This window comes from Mucor mucedo, assembly GCF_025094135.1.
Source record: "Mucor mucedo strain NRRL 3635 chromosome Unknown EV154scaffold_146, whole genome shotgun sequence".
Lineage (NCBI taxonomy): Eukaryota > Fungi > Mucoromycota > Mucoromycetes > Mucorales > Mucoraceae > Mucor > Mucor mucedo.
Genome location: NW_026252430.1, coordinates 84,933 through 105,102, shown reverse-complemented (window position 1 = coordinate 105,102; position 20,170 = coordinate 84,933). Strand labels below are relative to the sequence as shown.

At 36.9% G+C, this 20,170-nt stretch overlaps 10 protein-coding genes across 10 annotated transcripts; 3 read left to right on the top strand and 7 right to left on the bottom strand.

Annotated features, from left to right (window-relative positions):
* Positions 1-1,283: 1,283 nt before the first annotated feature.
* Positions 1,284-3,105, top strand: EV154DRAFT_526036 (Alpha/Beta hydrolase protein). Its single transcript, XM_051603351.1, has 5 exons — positions 1,284-1,819; positions 1,879-2,022; positions 2,082-2,231; positions 2,287-2,529; positions 2,594-3,105. The coding sequence occupies exons 1-5, from the start codon at positions 1,310-1,312 to the stop codon at positions 2,993-2,995; spliced, it is 1,449 nt and encodes a 482-aa protein (XP_051452440.1). The 5' UTR covers positions 1,284-1,309; the 3' UTR covers positions 2,996-3,105.
* Positions 3,106-5,170, top strand: EV154DRAFT_526030 (rab-GTPase-TBC domain-containing protein). The gene is made up of 4 exons (XM_051603350.1): positions 3,106-3,633; positions 3,710-4,080; positions 4,139-4,531; positions 4,594-5,170. The coding sequence occupies exons 1-4, from the start codon at positions 3,153-3,155 to the stop codon at positions 5,131-5,133; spliced, it is 1,785 nt and encodes a 594-aa protein (XP_051452439.1). The 5' UTR covers positions 3,106-3,152; the 3' UTR covers positions 5,134-5,170.
* A 212-nt stretch (positions 5,171-5,382) lies between these two features.
* EV154DRAFT_526029 (uncharacterized protein) lies at positions 5,383-5,727 on the bottom strand. The gene has a single exon (XM_051603349.1). It carries the CDS (start codon positions 5,707-5,709, stop codon positions 5,467-5,469), a length of 243 nt encoding a protein of 80 aa, XP_051452438.1. The 5' UTR covers positions 5,710-5,727; the 3' UTR covers positions 5,383-5,466.
* Positions 5,728-8,222: 2,495 nt separating this feature from the next.
* Positions 8,223-8,870, top strand: EV154DRAFT_569239 (uncharacterized protein; the record flags this gene model as incomplete). Its single annotated transcript, XM_051606124.1, has 1 exon — positions 8,223-8,870. One exon carries the CDS (start codon positions 8,223-8,225, stop codon positions 8,868-8,870), a length of 648 nt encoding a protein of 215 aa, XP_051452437.1.
* Positions 8,871-8,888: 18 nt separating this feature from the next.
* Positions 8,889-11,656, bottom strand: EV154DRAFT_66436 (serine carboxypeptidase-domain-containing protein). Its single transcript, XM_051607719.1, has 12 exons — positions 11,434-11,656; positions 11,294-11,378; positions 11,194-11,228; positions 11,026-11,129; positions 10,904-10,971; positions 10,689-10,844; positions 10,529-10,639; positions 10,344-10,459; positions 10,167-10,287; positions 9,994-10,107; positions 9,175-9,938; positions 8,889-9,106 (listed from the first exon to the last, which is right to left on the bottom strand). The coding sequence occupies exons 2-12, from the start codon at positions 11,330-11,332 to the stop codon at positions 8,923-8,925; spliced, it is 1,812 nt and encodes a 603-aa protein (XP_051452436.1). The 5' UTR covers positions 11,333-11,378; positions 11,434-11,656; the 3' UTR covers positions 8,889-8,922.
* A 9-nt stretch (positions 11,657-11,665) lies between these two features.
* EV154DRAFT_526020 (uncharacterized protein) lies at positions 11,666-13,369 on the bottom strand. Its single transcript, XM_051603348.1, has 2 exons — positions 13,162-13,369; positions 11,666-13,078 (listed from the first exon to the last, which is right to left on the bottom strand). The coding sequence occupies exons 1-2, from the start codon at positions 13,331-13,333 to the stop codon at positions 11,790-11,792; spliced, it is 1,461 nt and encodes a 486-aa protein (XP_051452435.1). The 5' UTR covers positions 13,334-13,369; the 3' UTR covers positions 11,666-11,789.
* Positions 13,370-13,405: 36 nt separating this feature from the next.
* Positions 13,406-14,297, bottom strand: EV154DRAFT_569236 (uncharacterized protein; the record flags this gene model as incomplete). Its single annotated transcript, XM_051606123.1, has 2 exons — positions 13,406-13,816; positions 13,881-14,297. 2 exons carry the CDS (start codon positions 14,295-14,297, stop codon positions 13,406-13,408), a joined length of 828 nt encoding a protein of 275 aa, XP_051452434.1.
* Positions 14,298-14,865: 568 nt separating this feature from the next.
* Positions 14,866-16,863, bottom strand: EV154DRAFT_429717 (uncharacterized protein; the record flags this gene model as incomplete). The annotated part of the gene is made up of 2 exons (XM_051596486.1): positions 14,866-15,951; positions 16,216-16,863. The coding sequence occupies 2 exons, from the start codon at positions 16,861-16,863 to the stop codon at positions 14,866-14,868; spliced, it is 1,734 nt and encodes a 577-aa protein (XP_051452433.1).
* Positions 16,864-17,139: 276 nt separating this feature from the next.
* On the bottom strand, positions 17,140-18,245 carry EV154DRAFT_526009 (ClpP/crotonase-like domain-containing protein). Its single transcript, XM_051603347.1, has 4 exons — positions 17,769-18,245; positions 17,658-17,698; positions 17,306-17,595; positions 17,140-17,245 (listed from the first exon to the last, which is right to left on the bottom strand). Exons 1-4 carry the CDS (start codon positions 18,107-18,109, stop codon positions 17,183-17,185), a joined length of 735 nt encoding a protein of 244 aa, XP_051452432.1. The 5' UTR covers positions 18,110-18,245; the 3' UTR covers positions 17,140-17,182.
* A 69-nt stretch (positions 18,246-18,314) lies between these two features.
* EV154DRAFT_540318 (S-adenosyl-L-methionine-dependent methyltransferase) lies at positions 18,315-19,610 on the bottom strand (the record flags this gene model as incomplete). The annotated part of the gene is made up of 3 exons (XM_051604409.1): positions 18,315-18,962; positions 19,016-19,339; positions 19,401-19,610. 3 exons carry the CDS (start codon positions 19,608-19,610, stop codon positions 18,315-18,317), a joined length of 1,182 nt encoding a protein of 393 aa, XP_051452431.1.
* Positions 19,611-20,170: the final 560 nt, after the last annotated feature.

Genomic DNA, 20,170 nt, shown 5'->3' with positions numbered 1-20,170 from the left:
CACCTTTTTAATCATTTAAAGGGACTGATTTTACGCATTTTTAACCGTTTCCTTGAGAAAACAATGTTTTATTGTATTCCATGTTCATTGCAACACTTATCGACACAATTTTTCTGATGCTGACTATTGTGGTTGTTTGTCACGAAAAAATGCCATTAATCTCTTGTGCTACAATAGCTATGCAGCTTTTCACGGCGGAATAACAATGAAAATGACGGGTTAATCTTTTATTGCAATTAGTTAGACATCAACATATATGCTATTATTATTTTTTCGAACAGTTTATTTGATTTATTGTATTCACTTGATTAAAAAATTTGACCTTACATCGAATGATATCTTTAAATCACAGCGTAGAAATGTAAGTTCACCCTCCGTGTATAATTTTTTAGTGGGTACTATTCTTACATTTTTGCAGAAATATATCAATAAGCTATTTTTTCTGGTTTTAAAAATGCGTCTGGACTCATAATTAATTTTCAAAGCTTTTCCAAATTGCAAACCCTTAAAAAAACCTACATACATATACAATAGCTCTTTACTTATAGATCTTCATGTGAACATGTGCTGGTTACAGACATGATCTGCGGCAAAGAATTCTCAAGCGTGTGCGACTTAAGTAAATTTTATCCGCGCGAAAAAGTAGAAAGAAAAAGAATGTATTACGCCAGCACGTACTTGTGTCATCTCGGCAACCATCCTTTTTTTTAGTTTAAAAGAAGGAAGTGATGGGGGTAAAGTTAAATTGCCAAAAAAAAACCCTCACTAAAGACAGATATGCTGTGGAATGGTTTCTATGGTATCTACTTCACAATCAGACGGGATGTATTTGTAGGTTTTAGCAGGGTAACCGAAATAATGAATTTTACATCTAGCACAGTTAGCTTCAGGGAGGGTAATACTAGATGATGATTTGTTGTTTCTTGAGGCTCACTACCATTGCCATAGTATTTTGCTGTCAATTCTTTCCAGCGAATAATATTGCTTAATTCTATAATGGTTTTTGACAAAATTTCGAATATCTTTTTGACACCAAGTGATTGATTTAAAAGTTGAGAGCATATTGATTCTGAATATGTGTAACAGGAATATCAAAAACGCAGAAATAATTTGAGACAAAATACCCAAAGCTCTGATGAATCCAAAGGTCTGAGTAACCCCCCAGGATGTTATCTCAGCCTGAGAGATTCTGGACATCACTAATGACCATCGGGGTTTTAACAATGTTGTGAGGCATGAAAAGCGAAAATATTTCTCATTTTCTATTTTATTCTCCTGTTTCCCTCTTGTCTTACCGTTTATTGAGACCATGTACACTTTATTATTTTTAATATTGTTGGCTGTTCCAATTTATTCAGTCAACTTGCAGGTGCCATTTTTCCTAGATCACCACAAACTCCAAGAACAACAGAACACACTAAAACTGAAAACCATATACCACCATGCCTCAGCTAATGGACCCATTCCCAAACTTTTTAGAAAACTAGACGTCGATCAAGAATTATTGAGTGTCAATCAACAGCATAAACATATTTATGATATAAAGAGCAAGCTTAGTATGATGGATAGACCGTCTGCAGCAGACAGGGACGATTTATTATTGGAGATAAACAACTCGAGAGATAAGCTGGTCAGATGGAACACACTTACATCAGAACAGCAATACAGGGCAATGCATCTAGAATCAACCATAGGCGTTGTGCCTGATGTTACACATCGCCCTTCCGTTCTATCTTTAGCCATGATGACATATAATGCTTATTTAGATATTGATTTGAATAACACTGAGTGGTATGATCTTGGCGCTGCTTGGCATTTGGTAAGTTGGAATTGTGTGTGTGTGTGTGTGTGTGTCACATCTGATCCGTAATGGTATAGAACAAATCATTTGGTTGGGAAACAGATGGTATTCGTGGTCATATATTTGCCAGCGAAGACGATTCTTTAATTGTGGTCAGTATAAAAGGCACAAGTGCTGGCCTATGGACTGGTGGACCTACAGGAGAGAAGGATAAGATCAATGTAAGATACAAGATGGAATTCGTACTCAGTTTAGGTGAGGGACTAACACGATCATTTAGGACAATATGTTGTTCTCTTGTTGCTGTGCTCGGATTAGTAGAGCGTGGACACCTGTCTGTAATTGTTATCAAGGCAACGAATATAGATGTGAAAGTAAATGCTTGGAAAAGAATATCTCACAGACTGATCTATATTATGATAACGCACTAGTAAGCTACCAAACCTTATAAATACATGAAACATGGATAAATAACAAATAAAAAGGCAATATTCAATCAAGTGTATAACCAGTACCCGAACAGTACGATATGGTTGACTGGACATTCTTTAGGAGGAGCAGTAGCTAGTTTGGTGGGAATCACGTTTGGTGTCCCAACGGTTACATTTGAAGTACCAGGTGACAGATTAGCCGCCGCAAGATTACATTTACCCCATCCCCCTGGAGCCCGTTCACCCATTTGGCATTTTGGTCACACGGCGGATCCGATTTTTGTCGGTGTATGCACTGTAAGTTTCGGGCTAATATTAGCAAATAGGACAATGGAATTTACGTTTATATGTATCATCACAGGGTCCTGTAAGTAGTTGCTGGTACGGAGGCTATGCTATGGAAACAAGATGTCACACAGGCAAGGTCTGCGTGTGGGACACTGTTAAGGACAAAGGTTGGAGAGTGGATATTCGATCTCATCGAGTACGTGATGTCATTGATGGCATCTTGTTAAAGCCTGACGAATTCCCTATGCCAGTATGTGAAGAAGAAAAAGAGTGCGATGATTGTGGATTATGGCAATATTTTGATGAGAGAGATCCTCCTCCTTTTATTTCAAGTTCTACAGAGGGTCCCACCACAACTTCAAAGGATATTACAACAACATCAGAGGAAAGCACCACTACGTCAGAGAATGCTTCCACTACGACCTCAGAACACGCTACCACTACGACCACTGCGTCATACCGATTTTCATTTTAATTGTATCTATTTTAGATTTGCGAATAACAAATATGTATGCAAACCTGAAGAAAAAAAGGTCTTTCTTTTCTTTTTTCTTTTTTTATATATTTGTATATTTATCTACCTTTCTCTTTTTTTTCTTTTTCTCATTTATTGTATAATAAAATAAAACAGTATGGCTCAACCTATGCCTGCAAGCGAAATACCTGAACAAGTACATATTGAACGACCTGTACTCAATGACTATGATCTTAATGTTGTTGACGAAGCAATGCTGCATCCCGAAAAAGAAGAATACATTGACCATTTCGGGTTCAGAGTACAAGTAAAGACGGATAATGAATATGACCAAGATACAAGCGATTCCGACTACGAAGATGCGCCTAGTACAAATAAAAATCAAAGTTATCCAACCAACGATGCATCAAGTGTCAACGAACCTGTGTTACCCGAATCTGGTCCTAATAATGAAGATTGGCAAATTGTGACCAACACACCCACCTTAAAGAGTACAACTAGCTATTACGACATGTTATTAGCCAAGTTTTCCAGGAACAGCGATTCTGCTAAACAGGTCCAGCTTAAAAAAGAAACAAGTCATAATCTGGAATTATTGAAATCGTCCCCCTCTGCTCAAAAACAAGACACAGATTGGGGTTAGTCGCACTTTGAAAACCATTGAACTGAGAACAAAATATTGATCCGTTTTTTTTTTTTTTTTTTCATGATTAGAGTTTTGGGCTTCTGTGATATCTGATTTTGAACGGGTAAATCGTACAGAACACGCTAAATTTAGATCGCTGCTAAGTATCGGTATACCTTCCTCTTTAAGAGGTATGCTTTGGCAGATATTTGCAAATTCAAAATACAACAGTGATCTGATTGAAAATGAATATCGAGAATTATTAAACAAGACAAGTTCACATGAAAAATTAATAAGGAGGGACCTATCAAGAACATTTCCTACATTAAAGTATTTTAAAGAAAAAGGAGGAGAAGGTCAGGAAATGCTTTTTAATGTGATCAAAGCTTATAGTTTGTTTGACAAGCATGTGGGATACTGCCAAGGTTTACATTTTGTCGTGGGCGTTTTATTGCTACATGTACGTACCAAGAGAGAAAAATCATTGCAGAGAGATCAGGGCTTACTTTTGAAATTAGATGCCCGATGAAGCTGCGTTTTGTGTACTCATTAAGTTAATGAGCCAGTATGGTTTAAGAGGACACTTTACACCTCAGATGGAAACTTTACACGAACGCATGTTTCAATTTAATCAACTGCTACTTGTTTTCTTACCGCAGGTACACCGCCATTTAGACGCACAAGGTGTTCTGCCAACCATGTATGCCTCACAGTGGTTCATGACACTTTTCGCTTACAGATGTCCCCTTGAACTTGTGTATCGCGTATTTGATCTTGTGTTCGTAGAGGGATCCCAAATCATTATCAATTTTGCATTGGCACTGATGAAAAAGAATCAACAAGTGATACTGAGTCTGGAATTTGAGTCTTTATTGGAATTCTTTGCTGGAGGAATTTTTGATGCATACAAGGTTTGTTTGAAAGGATTTATGTAATAGGGTTCATTTCTCTCAATTAAGAAAAATATTGACAGGACGATGCACATCAGTTTGTGCAGGATGCATACAGTTTTGACATATCACCGCGCTTATTACAGAAACTATCCAAACAGTATCAACAGGAAGCAGCCAAAGAAGCCAAGATTCAGTCGATCGAGGATAGTATCAAAAGAGAAAATCTTGAATTATCTGAGCAAGTTAGAAAGCTTAAAAAGTCATACAAGACATTGGAAGTCGAACATCAAGATGTAGCACAACAAGTGATTGAAGCAAAAATGTCAATGGCAAGTTTGGCTGCTGAAAATCAGCAGCTAAAACATGATCTGGGTCAAATGAAACATGAAATGACCAAAATAAGAAACTCGATGGATAATGAGCGTCAGAAGCAGTTTGATGAATTGGCAAAGCATAATGCGAATTTGGTAGATATTAATTCAGATCTTCAGGAGAGACTGTCTGAACTAGAATCGGTGTTGATTGACATGAAGCTGAAATACGCTGAAAGTGAAAATGACTACGAGGTTATGAAGCAAAAGCTACATGAGGCTCAGAAATTAAGTTCGTTAAAACAATAACTAATAAATCATTGAATTGAATTTTTATCATCAAATATTATCAGTATCACGGTGTACGTTTTTAATAAAAAGGATGTTAAGTGTAGTTGAAAAAAGTAGCTTTTGTTGACGTTTTGTAACGAATCAATAAACAACTACAGGCATCTTTGAACCTAGTAAATATTATGACATCGTCTAAAAATAAAAAAAATTAGCATTAGATACATATCCAAGATAAAATGATACACATCGACTTTAACGCAGAAAGAAGCCACAAATTACTTAGGAAAGACTTTTTATTGTGCATATTTGAAAAAAAAAAATTATGAATTATGTTTTCTTTTAACTGTTGGCTTAATTTTTGTCCTTGTCCTCTTCATAACCTTCTAATATAGCAGGATATTTCAAATATGTGAAGGGTTTGGAGTAAAGTCTTTTGTGTGAGATTAACAAAGGCTCTGTTGGATCGTCATCAATGTAGCAGATTTCGATATTGCCCAAATCATCAATCAGCTTTGACAACCTGGCGGCGTTTGTTTCATTATACTCTTCATAAAAAAACATACATAAAGCCTGCTCTCTACTGATTTCGATCATGATAGAATAAAAATGCTGATGAAAAGAACAGACAAAATAGATAGTTCACAAAAACCGCAGTACATATACGTCAATTAGTCACGTGAACAGACAGTGAAGATCTGAGTTCCAAGGTTTTCGCAAGACTATTGTCGTTTAAAACTTTATCAACGCATTTGGCAGAATAAAAATAAAGCCTTGAAAATCATTCGGATGCAAGCTAGCGCACGCTTCCTAAATTATAACAACTATTAGCATCTCTTTCATTTCCAAATAATTATTTTGCTTAATTCAGGTTTTACTAATAAGCAGAACTGCTCAATTGAATACGATTTTCTCAGAAAACTGGGCGTCAAACATAGTCACTTTCTTTTCTTGCGTCATCTGTCATTAGAGGTGAAGAAAATATAGTGATGTTGGTGGTTGATTACATCTACCAAATATGTATTGCACCCGCAAAAAACAACAGTTATTTCATAAAATGTACCTAGGCTACCCAAGTCCTTTTTTGGCTGCCTGGGGAGTTCCCTTTCTAATCCGGCAATTTAATAGTTGCCTGTGGTTTTATTAACTTTTATACTATTGCACAGTGTGATGTTGGCTTAAAATTGATAGCCTCTGATTGTAAGATGTTATTGTGAGATTATTTTGCGACAAGAAGCTGCTAAATGATATAACAGTTTCTCGCGTATGGTAGACGTTATTGCCTCTGTCTCCAACTGATTCCCTCTCCAGATCTATACTTCAATTTAAACCATCTCATCATTATTTTTGCAGTTGTATACAGACCATAAAATTTACACCTTTTAAAAGCATGATCGAGTCAAATAAATAAATGGGCTATGGTATTCCCGACTTAACTTCGATTATAGTCGTATCCCTTCTGAGCACACCACCATAATTAAATAATCTGGCTTCAATGTAGTCACATTGTTAAAGTTTTTTTTTTAGTTAACAGAAAGAGTAGAAAGAGATACTTAAACGGGAATCCTTTCATTTTAACACGACATCAATGATATCGCTGTAGCCATAGGTAACATAACTGATTATGCAATGTCATCATTCGAAAAAGAAAAAAAGTGTTAAGTAAGTTCAGAGGTCTTTTTTTGTATTTGACATAATCTTATGTACGACTTTGAAATACATCATACGCTCAATGGGGTTTATGAACACATTGTGTGACCAGATGTTAAATTTGTTGTATGGACTGTTAAGGAAATGTTATAATTGGGCATAGTGTCATCATAAGTTGATAAGTACCCTTTTTTCCCAAGCGATAACAAACATAGATGATACAATTAGGCACTTTATTAAAAGTAATTGATTAAAAATATTCAGAGAGGTATACATTTATTGTAAGCGTCGCACACATATCCAGGACAGCAATGGCGATGATTTTCGGCACAGTACTAACTGGGTACCCCCTCCCCCTCACAAGCCATACCGGAAGCCACAATAACGGAAGGAAATAATATGAGAGCAGAAACAGAAAGTGCAATGGAAATACACTTCATATTGACAAGGAAAAAAATGTTCAGAGGGCGAAATTATATTTGCGAAAATTAGTATTTTATAAATCTGCTAGATAATGAAAATGAAAATCAATTCTATGTAGAAACAGACGGTTGCGTCATTTGCAACATAAACACCGGAATAGTTTTAAAGGCAATAGCGAAACATAGATATTACAGTAAACGTTTAACTTAAAATTTATGTTATCATTTGTCAAACTCGGGGTAGTATTGAAACTTGTTATAAGAATAGATGGGTCATGCTTTTGCTCCCATGTAATAATGCAAGGTTACTTTCTCATACAGGCTCATACTCGCACCATCTGATGATTTATAAATAAATAAAAACCCTAAGTTTCGGTTGCTCGATGAAAGTTTATCTGCCCACAAAACCCTTTTGTCAATATGGCAGAACTGTTTCTGATTGTTTCTTTTAGTATACCGTCAAACGAAACTTTTAGGGCTCAGTTTACTTTTTTTTCTGTATCACGTTTAACACTTGCACAGCCTGGATCTCGCTAAAAGGTTTCTATTTCTAACTAATATCACGCATAAAATAAGAAATGACTATGTAAATTTATCACTTGTGTGGGAGTAAACGGGTAATACTTTATTTACGGAAAAAGATGATTGTATTGTTACGTATCCATGCTGCTATTTTGCACAACCGTAATACATTTTGCTCTAATTATTACAAGAAGACATTGCAATCACATGTTATTTCAATTGACGACTTATACAACAGGGTGGCTCACGATCGACAGCATTAGCGGATTAAAAAAAACAAATAAATCAATACGTTCCAGGTAGTACGCCCTTTTTTTTACGGTGTTATCGGAATTGACATTGGAAGCAAAAGCGAAAAAGGTGTGTAACCATCTTTAAAAAAGATTTCTTTTTGCCAAAGTACTACCTTGCACTGTATTCATATGATCAAACGGGTCATTTGTACGTATATAATAAATTAGATGATGGTTAACATTTTTCTCTCTCTCTCTCTTACTTTTTTTTTCTGTGTCAAATATGGATAATAGACAGTTTTATCACGGTAGTCAATATAACACCCCTTCGCCCGTGGTTTTTCCATCCGCATCGCCTACTCCTAAATTATATAGCACACCCTCAAAGAAATTGCCAGAAGTGCAGCCATGGCAAGGCACTGGGATAGAGTCGGTACCCATAAATCATCATGATCTTCACAATGAAAAAGAAGAGGATTATCATCAACATAATCATGACTATAGTCATTACAATAGTAGAGAAAAATCAGCTGGAATTACACCAACAATTTCACCATTGTCTATGATGATGGAAAGCGACACATTGCTAGATGATGAAGATATTTCGTCGTATCGGTTTAGTGAAGAAGATTTGCTATCCTCTATTTTATCATCCAGGTCTCCTTCTTTACGTCCTAGACCTGTTTCGTTCACATCATCCTCTCCACAGGAAGACGAAGAACATGAGGAAGGATCTAAACCTATTGTTGGTAGTCCGTTTGCACCTGTACCTAATCAAGATCCTATCATTGAACGGCCCAGCCGCTTTTCTTTGGAAACAAGTTTTATACCAGAAGAAGCAATTTCACCTGCTTCCTCCTCCAAAATTTCATTTGGTAAAAACCTAATGTCTCGCATGAAAAAAGCAGCTTCGGGAAAGCCATTTAAATAAATAGAGTTATTTTTTTTTTAATTAACGTTTTTTATTTATTTTTTTGGGCTAATTAATCCCTTCTTTTTGATTTTTTGGAGTTGGTTAAAGCCTCGCCATCGTCAAAATCAGCAAAGTCTTCGAAATCATCATCAGTTTCGTCATCGTCAATAGCAAATCGATGTGGTTGAGCTTCACGATCTGAATCGCCTTCTTCAGCTTCAAACAAGGTGGGTGTCTCTATAACAAGCTCATCCCTTGAAACCATTTGTTAGTATAATATGCCAATAAAGTAATTAAAAAGAAGGGGGTAGGTTTTACTTACAATTCATTTGACTCATCATTATCATCAAGACGAAACTTTCTTCTTTCGTCTGTTTTGTTTGACTTGAAAAAGTTTTGGATATATCCAAATAACCCAGCCTTTTTCACACCTTCGCGTTCGCGTTGAGGAGCGCCGCCAAATTCATCCAAAGCAGAAGCAGAAGGTCGCTTATTGCCACGGCACCAGCAACAGCATAAGGTAAGGGCAAATAATATCACAATAACTAATGTTGTAGTTCCCCAACTATAGTATTTACTCCATTCATCATCCACCGTGACTCCTTCCGTGGTCTCATCACCACCCTTGGTATCACTTTCGGTTTTACCGTCATTTGTACTTTCCTTTTTGCCCTCATTTGTACCTTCTTTTTTACCCTCGTCGTTTTGTGTACCATTAGTAGGTTGATCAGGGGTAGGGATGACAGGTAATCGATCGCCAACTTGACTTTTGAGCCCTTTCACCTTATTGTTACCAACATTCATAAATCGATTGATCATGTCAAGACATTCAATGGGTCTGTCGTAAGGCACCATATGACTTCCATCGTTGATTAAAACATAGGTCAAATTTCTCTCCTGCGTATAGTAACCCACTACCTTGTCGTCAATTTTCCAATCTTCCTTTTTCGTCTTCTTTCCAAATCCTCTGGATCCATTCCATGTCATGTTACCAATCAAATATTCGGTACCAATATAATTACAAATTAAATCGTATTCTCCACTAAAGAGCAAGATGGGAATTTCTTTCAAGATGTCGGGCAAAAGCTATATTTTTACATTTAGCAAAGTTGACCATTAATTCTGTGTTAGTATTACTTACACTATATGAGGGCTTACTGTCATCTCCATGTAATTCAATGGAGACAAGCGAAGTACATTCTTTCCAACCTAAAATTTGTTTTTCTGCATGAACAGCCTTTTTGACTTCGGGTTGCTGATTGGTTGCGGTTAAATCAAGGTACAGAAAGAGAGAAAATGAATGCCGAAACTTACTCGTAAATAGTTTGTAACGTCGCTTAATTCATAAGGCCAGCTTAATCCACATTCGGGTGATGGCTCTTCCTTGGATCGAATGTCATATATATTTAAACATCTTCTCTCGCCGTTCTCGTCACTATAATGTGTTTAGTCATGGAGGGTGGGGAAAAAATCATGTGCCGATGTACATACTCATGAGTACTGCTGTCAATAACATCTGTCAAGATTCTTTCACAGGTGCTTACATGAATTGTGTCTTTTGTCTTGAGCTCTTCTTTACACGATTTAAGATGGGTGGAAATTAAAGGCTATGGCGTAAAGCAAAATAAATGTAAATTGATTGATATACGTATTTATGCTCTCTATTTAGTTTTTACCATGCGATCAGGAGATATTAAGTTGTTTGCAACACTATAATCGTAATATGCATCATATTGATGTTGCGCAGATATCCAGCCGTTTCCTATAGCAATACCTTGCACATTGTACTATGACATGGATGAGACAATGTTATTTGCTTTTATAGCTCAGTATTACCTTCTTCTCCTTCTTGTTCAACTCTAATAATTTTGCAGTAAAATAAGGAATATATGTACCAGCATAACTTTCACCAGCAATATAAAAGTCTTGTTTTGCAAGATGAGGAAACGTCACAAAAAGTTTGTCGATAAACAAAATAAACTCATCTGTAATCTATTTATGAGTGTTAAGGGAAATGAAGCAAAGCCAGACTTATGGGGGCGAATTGTTACCTGATTCATATTATGCATGTAACTATCTGTGTTAGCAAAACTAAACCCAGTTCCTACAGGCTGATCCACTAGTCATAAGACGTTAAAATTTGAATTTGTGAGTATATTATTTACAAACTAACCATATACATTGGTTGCATAATTCTGCCACCCTCCCGGATTAATCGTTAACGTTAAATCCGTTTGGACTCTGAAGGGACCATTTTCTAAAAACAGACCATCCATACTAAAATACCATTAATTAAAACCCCTACGCTATTAACTTTTCTGCAAACTCTTTTTTTTTTTACCTTGAGCAGCCTGGGCCACCATTTAGCCAAATAATCTAAAGTGCGAAAGAATATGAGTCGTACGCATAGTACATCCAAATCCCGTTCATATTCGTCTTACTAATTTCTCTTGCTCTACTTTTTCTTCCCCTTCAATCATCCAAAAGAATATGTTTGAGTTGGTTTCACTTGCTATTTCAATGTGTCTGTGAAACAAGGTGTGTTAGCTATCTACAGTGATAATGAATCTTATCCAATTACCCTGCATATTGTGTAAAGTTCAATGTTTCGAGGTCAATACCAGGTAGAGATGTTACTTTATACTCTTCAGCTGAACACAGAAAAATAGAGATTAGCAGGTTTCTTTCTCGCAGAGACAGGTTGTAGCTTACCGGTTTGTGCTAATGTCGTGTAAGCAACACAACCAAGTGCAAGCAAACCGAAAAAAACTTTTCGCATCTTTTACTAAATTGTGATGGAGGGAAAAAGAAAGATAACCTGAGGCACAAAAATTATTGTTATTTTTTATTTTTCGTTCAGCCCAACTTTGTGTATGATTGGCTGTGTTCTTTCAAATTTTTATTAAAATAAAGGGCATAAGTGCATGTAAAAAAAAATTATAAGCCATCAGGGCCTTCTTTTAGGCTAATGAAGACCGCGATCATCATGACCAAGGTGAAACGAACCCAACGCCAAATCAACTGGATAATGGATTCGATGGCATATTTAGCATAACCAATGATACCACTGGGTGTGGGTCGTACTTGTACTACATACTCTGGTTCTTCTTCATAATAATAGGAATAAATGCTTTCTTCTTTTACTTGGACTTTTTCTTCATTGTCTTGTTTGTAATATATATGTCTTTTTTCTTGCAAGAACTTTTCATGATCATATTCGTCTTCTAAGCGTCCCAGCAAACTCAGTGCATCGTCTAATGCGTCTTTTTCAACAACGCCAGCTTTCAGAATGATGGATTCTAGAGCGGAGTCTACATTGAGTGATGGATAAATAGGTTGTGAAGGCTGAATGTAGCTTGAAATTGATGTTTGCCTTGATCTAGGAGGAGACTGATGTTTAAACCAGGCATTTTCCAATTCGGTTAATAGATTATTCTTATTGGTGTCATGATGCACTTTTCTTTTATGTGTTTCACTTGACGTAGTAGAGGAGGAGGAAGGAATATAGATACCACGATCTCTTAATTTGGAAACAATATGGCGGTGTTCCTCTAAGCTGCTTTTTAATTCTTGAATATGTATATTTTGAGTCTCAAAAGCTTGTTTTAATTTTTCATAGTCCTTGGTTGTAAATTGGAATTGTTCATATTGTTGTTGTAGCAGATGCAACTCGTTTAGTGAAGCACAGAGCTTTTTTTCCATTTCGGTCTTGGCTTGACTCAACTGATCATTTTCAGCTTTTAGCAGATCAACTTGTTTGGATACGCAATTTTCATCAATCCATTTTTGTTGATTTGTTTCATCTACCGTGTTACCGTCTTTATAAGTCAATGTTTTCCTTATCCTGGCCTCTTCTAATTCTTGTATTTTCTGCGTAGCATGATCAAGGCTGGTTTGGAGGAATTTGACTTCCATTTCTAACTGACGTGCTTTTTTGGAGTTTTTACGGTCGAGATTTTCTTGTTTTAGTAAGGCGGTCTCTAATTGCTGTGATAAATCCGAATTCTGGTATTCTAGAATCTCTAGCATTGCTTCTCTTGTTCGGTTGGCAGGAACATACTCGTACGCCTCTCCCGTCATTTTTTCATCATCAATTTTAGTTTCAATAAGCGACGAGGAATTAGTGGGTGTCGGGTAAGGTGTATTCAATAAATCTTCGTAGTTGGACTTTAAAGCCTTATTGTTCTCCAACAATGATCTCCCAATTTCTGCCGCCAACCTTAAATCTATTTCAGGTGCGTGTGTGTGTGTGAGAGTCTTTTAAATGTGTACGTGTGTAATTTTGTCAAGGGTAAGAATATTTACAAACCTCTTTCCTTGTCTTTTAAAATGTCATATGCATTCTTGAGCATAGGAATGAGTTCATTTGGATTCTTCTGCATCCAGGATTTTGAAGAGACAACTGAAGCGCAAGATAATGTAGGCGATGGAGGTGATACACCAGTTACACCAGAGTTTGTTTGTGAATTAATAGTAATCATTAAGTAAAGAAGAAAAAAAAATTAGGAAAAAAAAAAGGTAAAAGGAAGGAATGATGAGGAGAGGGGATTTTATTATTGAAACTTCCATACCTCATTAGAGGAAAGCCCTAAATGAGATAATATACCGGTCACTTGTCCTTGTGAATAATCTCTTGCTCTTTCTCCGCATACTAACTCCAACAATTTACTAGGTCCGCACACAAAGATCTTTCGATTATCTGTTTTATCTGTCAACATGTCCTGAACGATTTCTTTGGTGATGTATCCCTTCTCATATTGATCGTTAGGAGGAGACTCAAGCACGTACTTAATTTTTAATCTATCCGGGTATGATTTCTGGAGCTGATCTAATTCTGACTTCAATAAGATGTCATCTAATTTTTTGTTTCCGTATACAAGCCAAATACTGGTTTTGTCGTTTGGATTTTCCAAGATTCGGCATATTAATTGAAACATGGGTGCGATACCTGTACCTCCTGCAATCTGGTAGTCAAAAACAGTTAATTTCTGTGTAAGCTGTCAAAAAAAAAAAATTATCAAATTTTACCATGCCAACTTGGTCTAAAGTATTTTCCTTGTACTCATATTCTTCTATCATTGGACCGCGCACGTGAACATCGTCCTGGGGTTCAAAGCCACTTAATGTGCGAGAGACTGAGCCATTTGGATAGCGTTTTACTACCAAATCAACAAAACCGTCCTTATATGGGTTGGAATTAATAGGTGTGTAGGCACGCATGACTTGGATTGTATCATCCTTAATGTACAGGCATGACGGAACAGGAAATTCTTTGTCAATTTGTTTTGTTGACAGTCGTAAGCGGTAAGAATCAGGTGATATTTGTTCTTTTGTCACAACCTTTAATGGGACATATCTTTCTACATCAAGCATTTGTGCTCCCGTTTTATATTTTTCCCAGCAGAAATAACCACCTGCTGCTGCTGCTATTATCACTCCACCCATAATAACCTTTTTATTTAAACCAGGCCTGACATTGGTCTGAGTACTGAAGCTTCTTTTTATTGTGCCACATTTCAAAACATGTTGGCTGATTCCTTTCAACATTACAATGAGCTTTCTTTAAAATAGTAAAATGAGAGAGAGAGAGTGAGGGGTGGCAAACTACTAGTGACAGGGTGGGATTGAAAAAAAATAATGGAATGAAAGCGGACCTTTGATTTTTTTATTATATTTCAAATCTTGAATCTACAGCTTGGACACCAGCTAACTACATAATAAGTGTTATGAGCAAAGCAATAGTTCCTAGATGCCATTTGCACAGCATGGTAAGATTGCTCCGTACTAACTTCAGAAGAATTTTGCAATATATAGGGTGATAATCCCTGAACAGCAGGACTAATAAGACCATGTGTCGGTGTAGTGTGTACAATCATACTTAACGTGAGTGGTGAACCTGATTTTACAATAGGGGGCATTAGACAGTAATAGAAAGCAAAAGAAGAGGAAAGAAGTAGATTTTTTCAATATTATTATTATTATTATTATTGTAGTTTTATATATAGAAGGTATGTTATTTCTCCGGCAATCTGTCAATTTTTCCTAACTTGTGGGCCATCAACATATTTCGACCGTATAAGATAACCGACTCATCTTGTAGCGTCTGATTTTTTTGAAACAGGCTTTCCAGCTGGTTCTTAAGCTCTTGCTCTCTGAGCTGATGGTGTGTCGTAATTTGGTGGAATTTCTTTTGAAATTCGGAATTGGATTGATATTTCAAGAGCGACAGCTCTTCCAAATGCCTTGCTTTTAATACACGGGTTTCCTCTTCCACATCATTTAATTTACAAGAAAGAAATCGCAATTCTCGATTGACTCTTAACAAATCAATATCAAATTGCTTTTGAAAAGTTTTCAAGCTTTCATTTTTCCACACCTTTTGTTCGGTTTCAATAATATTTGCCATTTCCTTCATTATTTCATCGCTTTGACCTGACACAGCCTTAAGTTCCTTTTGAAACAAATCCTGCAGACCAGCTACAAAACTATTATTAAGATCCGCCAGGGATGATTGCCGTTCCAATTGCGATATTTTTGTGCGCTGAATCACTGCATCGGATTTTGCTGCTTTTAGGTTGACCTGTAATGCAAATCTTTCCTCGTCCTCTTCCGCTTTAGACACGCTTTGGGCCATTTCCAGTTTTTCAAGCTGAACTATCTCAAGATCCCGAATAAGCTTTTGATTGGTACGCTGCAAGTTCTTAAGGTCCCTGTTTTTTTCCGTTTTGATGGATTGATATCTCTCTTCGGTGGATTTCAATTCTTGGCGTATACCATTTAATGTTAATGCTTGTCGCTTACATTCTCGGTCTAAATCTATCGCCTGCCTTTCTGCTTCGTTATACATGAGCCGAATTGCCTCTTTCCCTTCGTCTTCTTCTTCATCCTCATCTTCGTCAGTGCTACGGCTGTCGTCCTCTTTAGATTGTCTTTTTTGGATTGCTTCTAACCCAGCTCTTAAGCGACTTGCTTGTGTCTTGTATCTGAGACGTTGCTGCCTTGTATCTTCGAGTTCTTCCAGCATAGTTTCCATCTCTCGTCTCACCATTTCCAGCGTCGTTTCATATTCATCACGTTCATCTTGGCATTCAAACAATTGCTTTTCCAGTTTATGTATATGAGATTCTAACAACTTTTTTGTTTGAGAGAAAGACTTTTCGGATCCATCGTTTTGTTGTTCTTTATTTACAACCTGTTTACAATTAATGTCATTAAGAAGGTTTGTAATATCATGTTTGTATTTCTCCTCCAGCAAGGCATGATCCTGTTTCAGTAATTTATTTCGCAACAGACTTTTCTGGAGCGCTTCTAACAACCTTGAGACTCGGGATTGTTCATGCGCCTTTATTTCCTTATCTGTCACCAACTTGTTATGATAAAATTCCTGCCACGAGTTTAATGAGCGGTAAATTTCGGTACAAAGTTCAGGTTGCGCCGCATCCAGCATGGATTTCAGACGAAATATTAAAACCATCGGTATAGACATATTGGGTGTAGAGGGAATATCGGAGACCTCTTCACCGTAGAGAGTGGGGATTTCGTTGCCTGTCCAATCCTCATCACTCCAACAAACACTTTTTTTTGCCTTGTCGTGCGACACCAAAAATTGGTCTATTTGTTTACTTATCCGAGTTAGGGTGGATTTATACTGACGGGTGGGAGCCCCTTTATGCTTTTCGGTCAGCATTAAGACTTGACTTTGTAAATCTGCCTCTCTTTTCACATGCTCGGTGATATCATGTTCCAGCGCCTGAATGCGTTTCTCTAGGACTTCTGTATGTTGTTGTTGGGGATTGAATTCCGGTGATCTCGGCGTGAAAGACGGCTTGCGTTGTGTACCATATTTAAATGAGGAAGTAGAGGATGAGGACGAGTATCGTCTGCTGAAAGAGTCTGTCAAACTACCTGTGGGTGTATTTAAGGCGGTATCGGGTTCTGAACTATCCGTATCATCATAGCAAAGTTTGCTATAATGGTGATTGGACGCTTTAAGCGTATCGATTTCAATCATGTTTTCTTGATAGAAGAGAATTAAAAATGCAGCGAAAGGAAAGAGAAAGAGAAAGAGAAAGATAGATACGGTTTGAAAAACAAGATGTTAAAATAGGGAGAGCCGAAATAAAGTTGAACCACACATGCACATAAAAGTATAAATTGGCAATTGAATTTATACATAACTACAAAATTTGGATCCTAACTCCTCATCTATTAATTTCCCCTATCCCCACCATGACCTTATTCTTTGAAGGATCTGTTACTGTGGCTATTGTTTCCCTCCCTCCCCCATCGTCTTAAAAATATACGTCAGATCAATGATTGCTTTTATTTATTTACAACTTAGGAGCAAGACGATGATAAGGCATGCTCAAACCGGAAATAATGCCACTATACATCTATAGAAAATATATCTGATTAATATCATACTAAAAAAAAAGTCTGATCTTTTGGCTTACTTCGTCCTTCAATTGTGCGTAAACAATGCCTGATTTGGCCTTGGGCGCCCATTTCAATGCAAGCTCCTTGGATTTATCCAAGACTTCATTACCAGGACAGATAATATCTACAATCTCAGCATCCAAAGCTTGTTGAGCGGTGAAACGATGTCCTTGCAACATCATATCACGGTATGTCTTAGATCCCATTTTCTCACGTAAAAGAGCAGCCATGCCTTGAGAAATGGGAGAAGGAAGGTCGACTTCGTTCATACAAACGTATCCACGATCAGAGCGCATAACACGGTAATCTAAGGAGGAATTCAATAATGATTAAATCAAATTAAATCTAAGCTTTAGTTTATTTCTTTACCATGAGCCATAGCGAGCATACATCCACCAGCAAAAGCGTGACTAGATAACAGAAAAAAGAAAAGATATAAATTATTATTGCATGCATTTCTGAATGTTTAAGAAAACATACCCGTTGAGAGCAGCAACTGTGGGGATACAGAACTTGACAAAACGTTTAAGCATGGTTTGAAAGACATCCATAAAGTTAACAGTGCTTAAAACATGCATCAGATCCAATCCATTGCTGTAAATCTTATCGTTTCCGATAGTTACTAAAGCCATATCCACAGGATCCTCCGAAGCCAAAAAGATGTTTTCGACAATAAGAAGTGCGTCAAGAATAGCGGAACAGAATTCAGTCGTGAAACGATTGTCCTTGTTGTGCAAATGAAGAATGAAAAGTGGACCTTCTTGAGAAAGGGTCATCAAGTGGTTCTCTTTGCTGGGAATAGCTAATGGGAAGTCGGACATGTCAAATACTTTATTGCAGAAGTGAATAATACTAATAAAAGGGGTCTCATTCACGAATTTTTTTTTTTTTTTTTTATACCCGAATATAAATTTCACATGGTTGACGCTGACAAAGGCGTAAACTACCAAACTCAGTCAGGGAAAAATCAAACAACCGACATTCACACGGAATGCGTGAAATTTGCATTACTTTATGCTTTTTTATTTACGTCAAGAAAACTTTGACGTTTGATTGGTGCATAAGGCTTAATGGAGTCCCCTTTTTGGTTCTTGATTTTTCAACATCACCGTAACGGTCCAGGAAATCATTGTATTGGACGATCTTAGCATTTTTTTCGTTACCAGCGGTGGATCCACGACAAGTTAGAAGATACATATCTCTCAACATATCAAAGTTGACTGGAAACACAATATCATACCATCCTGGAGGTAATAAGTAAGTTGGGCAGGGTACCATCAGCCCCTTATACGCTGTCTGTACTAGTGGTGCATTGACTCCAGGCACTGTATTCGACAGCGAATTGAAATCCGTCAGTACAAGTCGATGTCGAGGAAAATAAGTGTTTAAAATCTCCATAAATTGAAATAATTTGGTTGGAATATATTCGGGCTGTGTCAGGTTGGAAGAAGATGGCTTAAAGAATCGTTGTATTTTGTGCCATAACATGTGCTGTGTATGATGAGGTTTGGATCCAATTTTTTTTCGTAGTGCTAAATAACGTGAAATAGTTGAATCTGTACCAATGGGCTCAAATACTTCATGGTAGTTTCTCTTTTCATCCACGCACACGTATCCTTGGTGAGGTTTTAATTGATCCAAATCATACCGTATCACATCATGAGCAAAGTGGTTCTATACGATGGAGTATTAGCTTTCGGGTAGAATGACCATTTGCCAGTACTTACAATCACTTCCATGCCTAAAAAGAAACACTGTTCAGATACCAGTGTGTTCCAATCAAATATGTTCTCATTGAGTACTTGTACGCAGTCGTGTTGAGGCATATTTCCCATAAAAGACGGTGATACGACACGTTCTGACAATTCAATCATGTTGTACTGCGTTCTTTTATATACAGACGGCTCATAACGTTTGATGTAGTCCAATATATGCGGCATCAATCTACCGTTGCCTCCTCCCATTTCGTAAATGATCAAATCCTTGTGCGGGTATAGACTTAATTTATACTCGGACACCATATATTTTGCAATAGCATGACCATACCAAGGCTATAATCACGTTACTATCTAAAATTTATTCTTTCTCGGCCTTGCACTGTCCTCTGCTTACCTTAAACAGTTCTGTTAAAGTATACCTCAATTGATGAATATGGTGATGATGAACACGTCCACGCGATTTGACAACTCGTCTCAGGTATTGAATTTGATCTTCCTCTTGTTCCATTTCCTCATATTCGGACAAAGCAGACGTGTTATTTTTCGAATAAAAGCCGTATTGAGGGTTGTAAAGCGAGTCATCAATAAAGTCACGCACAAGCATTCTAGACGCAACTGGCGGTATGTCATAATTATAGGTATCTTTACTTGTTTTGATAGGATATGCAACCAGTGCTTCTTTCGATTGTTCTGTATCGTTGGATAGAAACGAATTAAAAAAACCCGGTCGAATGGCTTTATTAAAGTTGGGACTGGAATGAAAAAGTCGTTTCTTGCAAGCGACTCCTAAATGTCGGATGGTAATCTTGTACATGTTTAAGGTTGAAAAGGTGTGTGTGAAGTTTTCCTTAGTCTACTTTATGCCGAGGTCGGGCTACCAATAAAAGATTGAAATATTTTTAATGATGCACGTTTTTTTTTGTTTTATTTTATTTGATATTCATTCTAGGTATCGCAATCAGGAACTTGACATCAAGCTTCCGAATCTGAAAGTATACTAACGTTTTGTATCATCAATTGTCAAGTTAATGCCCGCCTGCAATAACTTTACTCGTCTAACATGTATCCGTTGATCTTTATCGTACCTGAGATATACATATGACAGTTTTGTGCATTTATTTACTTTGTATGCTTCTATATTTATAGTTGTAGTCATCGAAAATT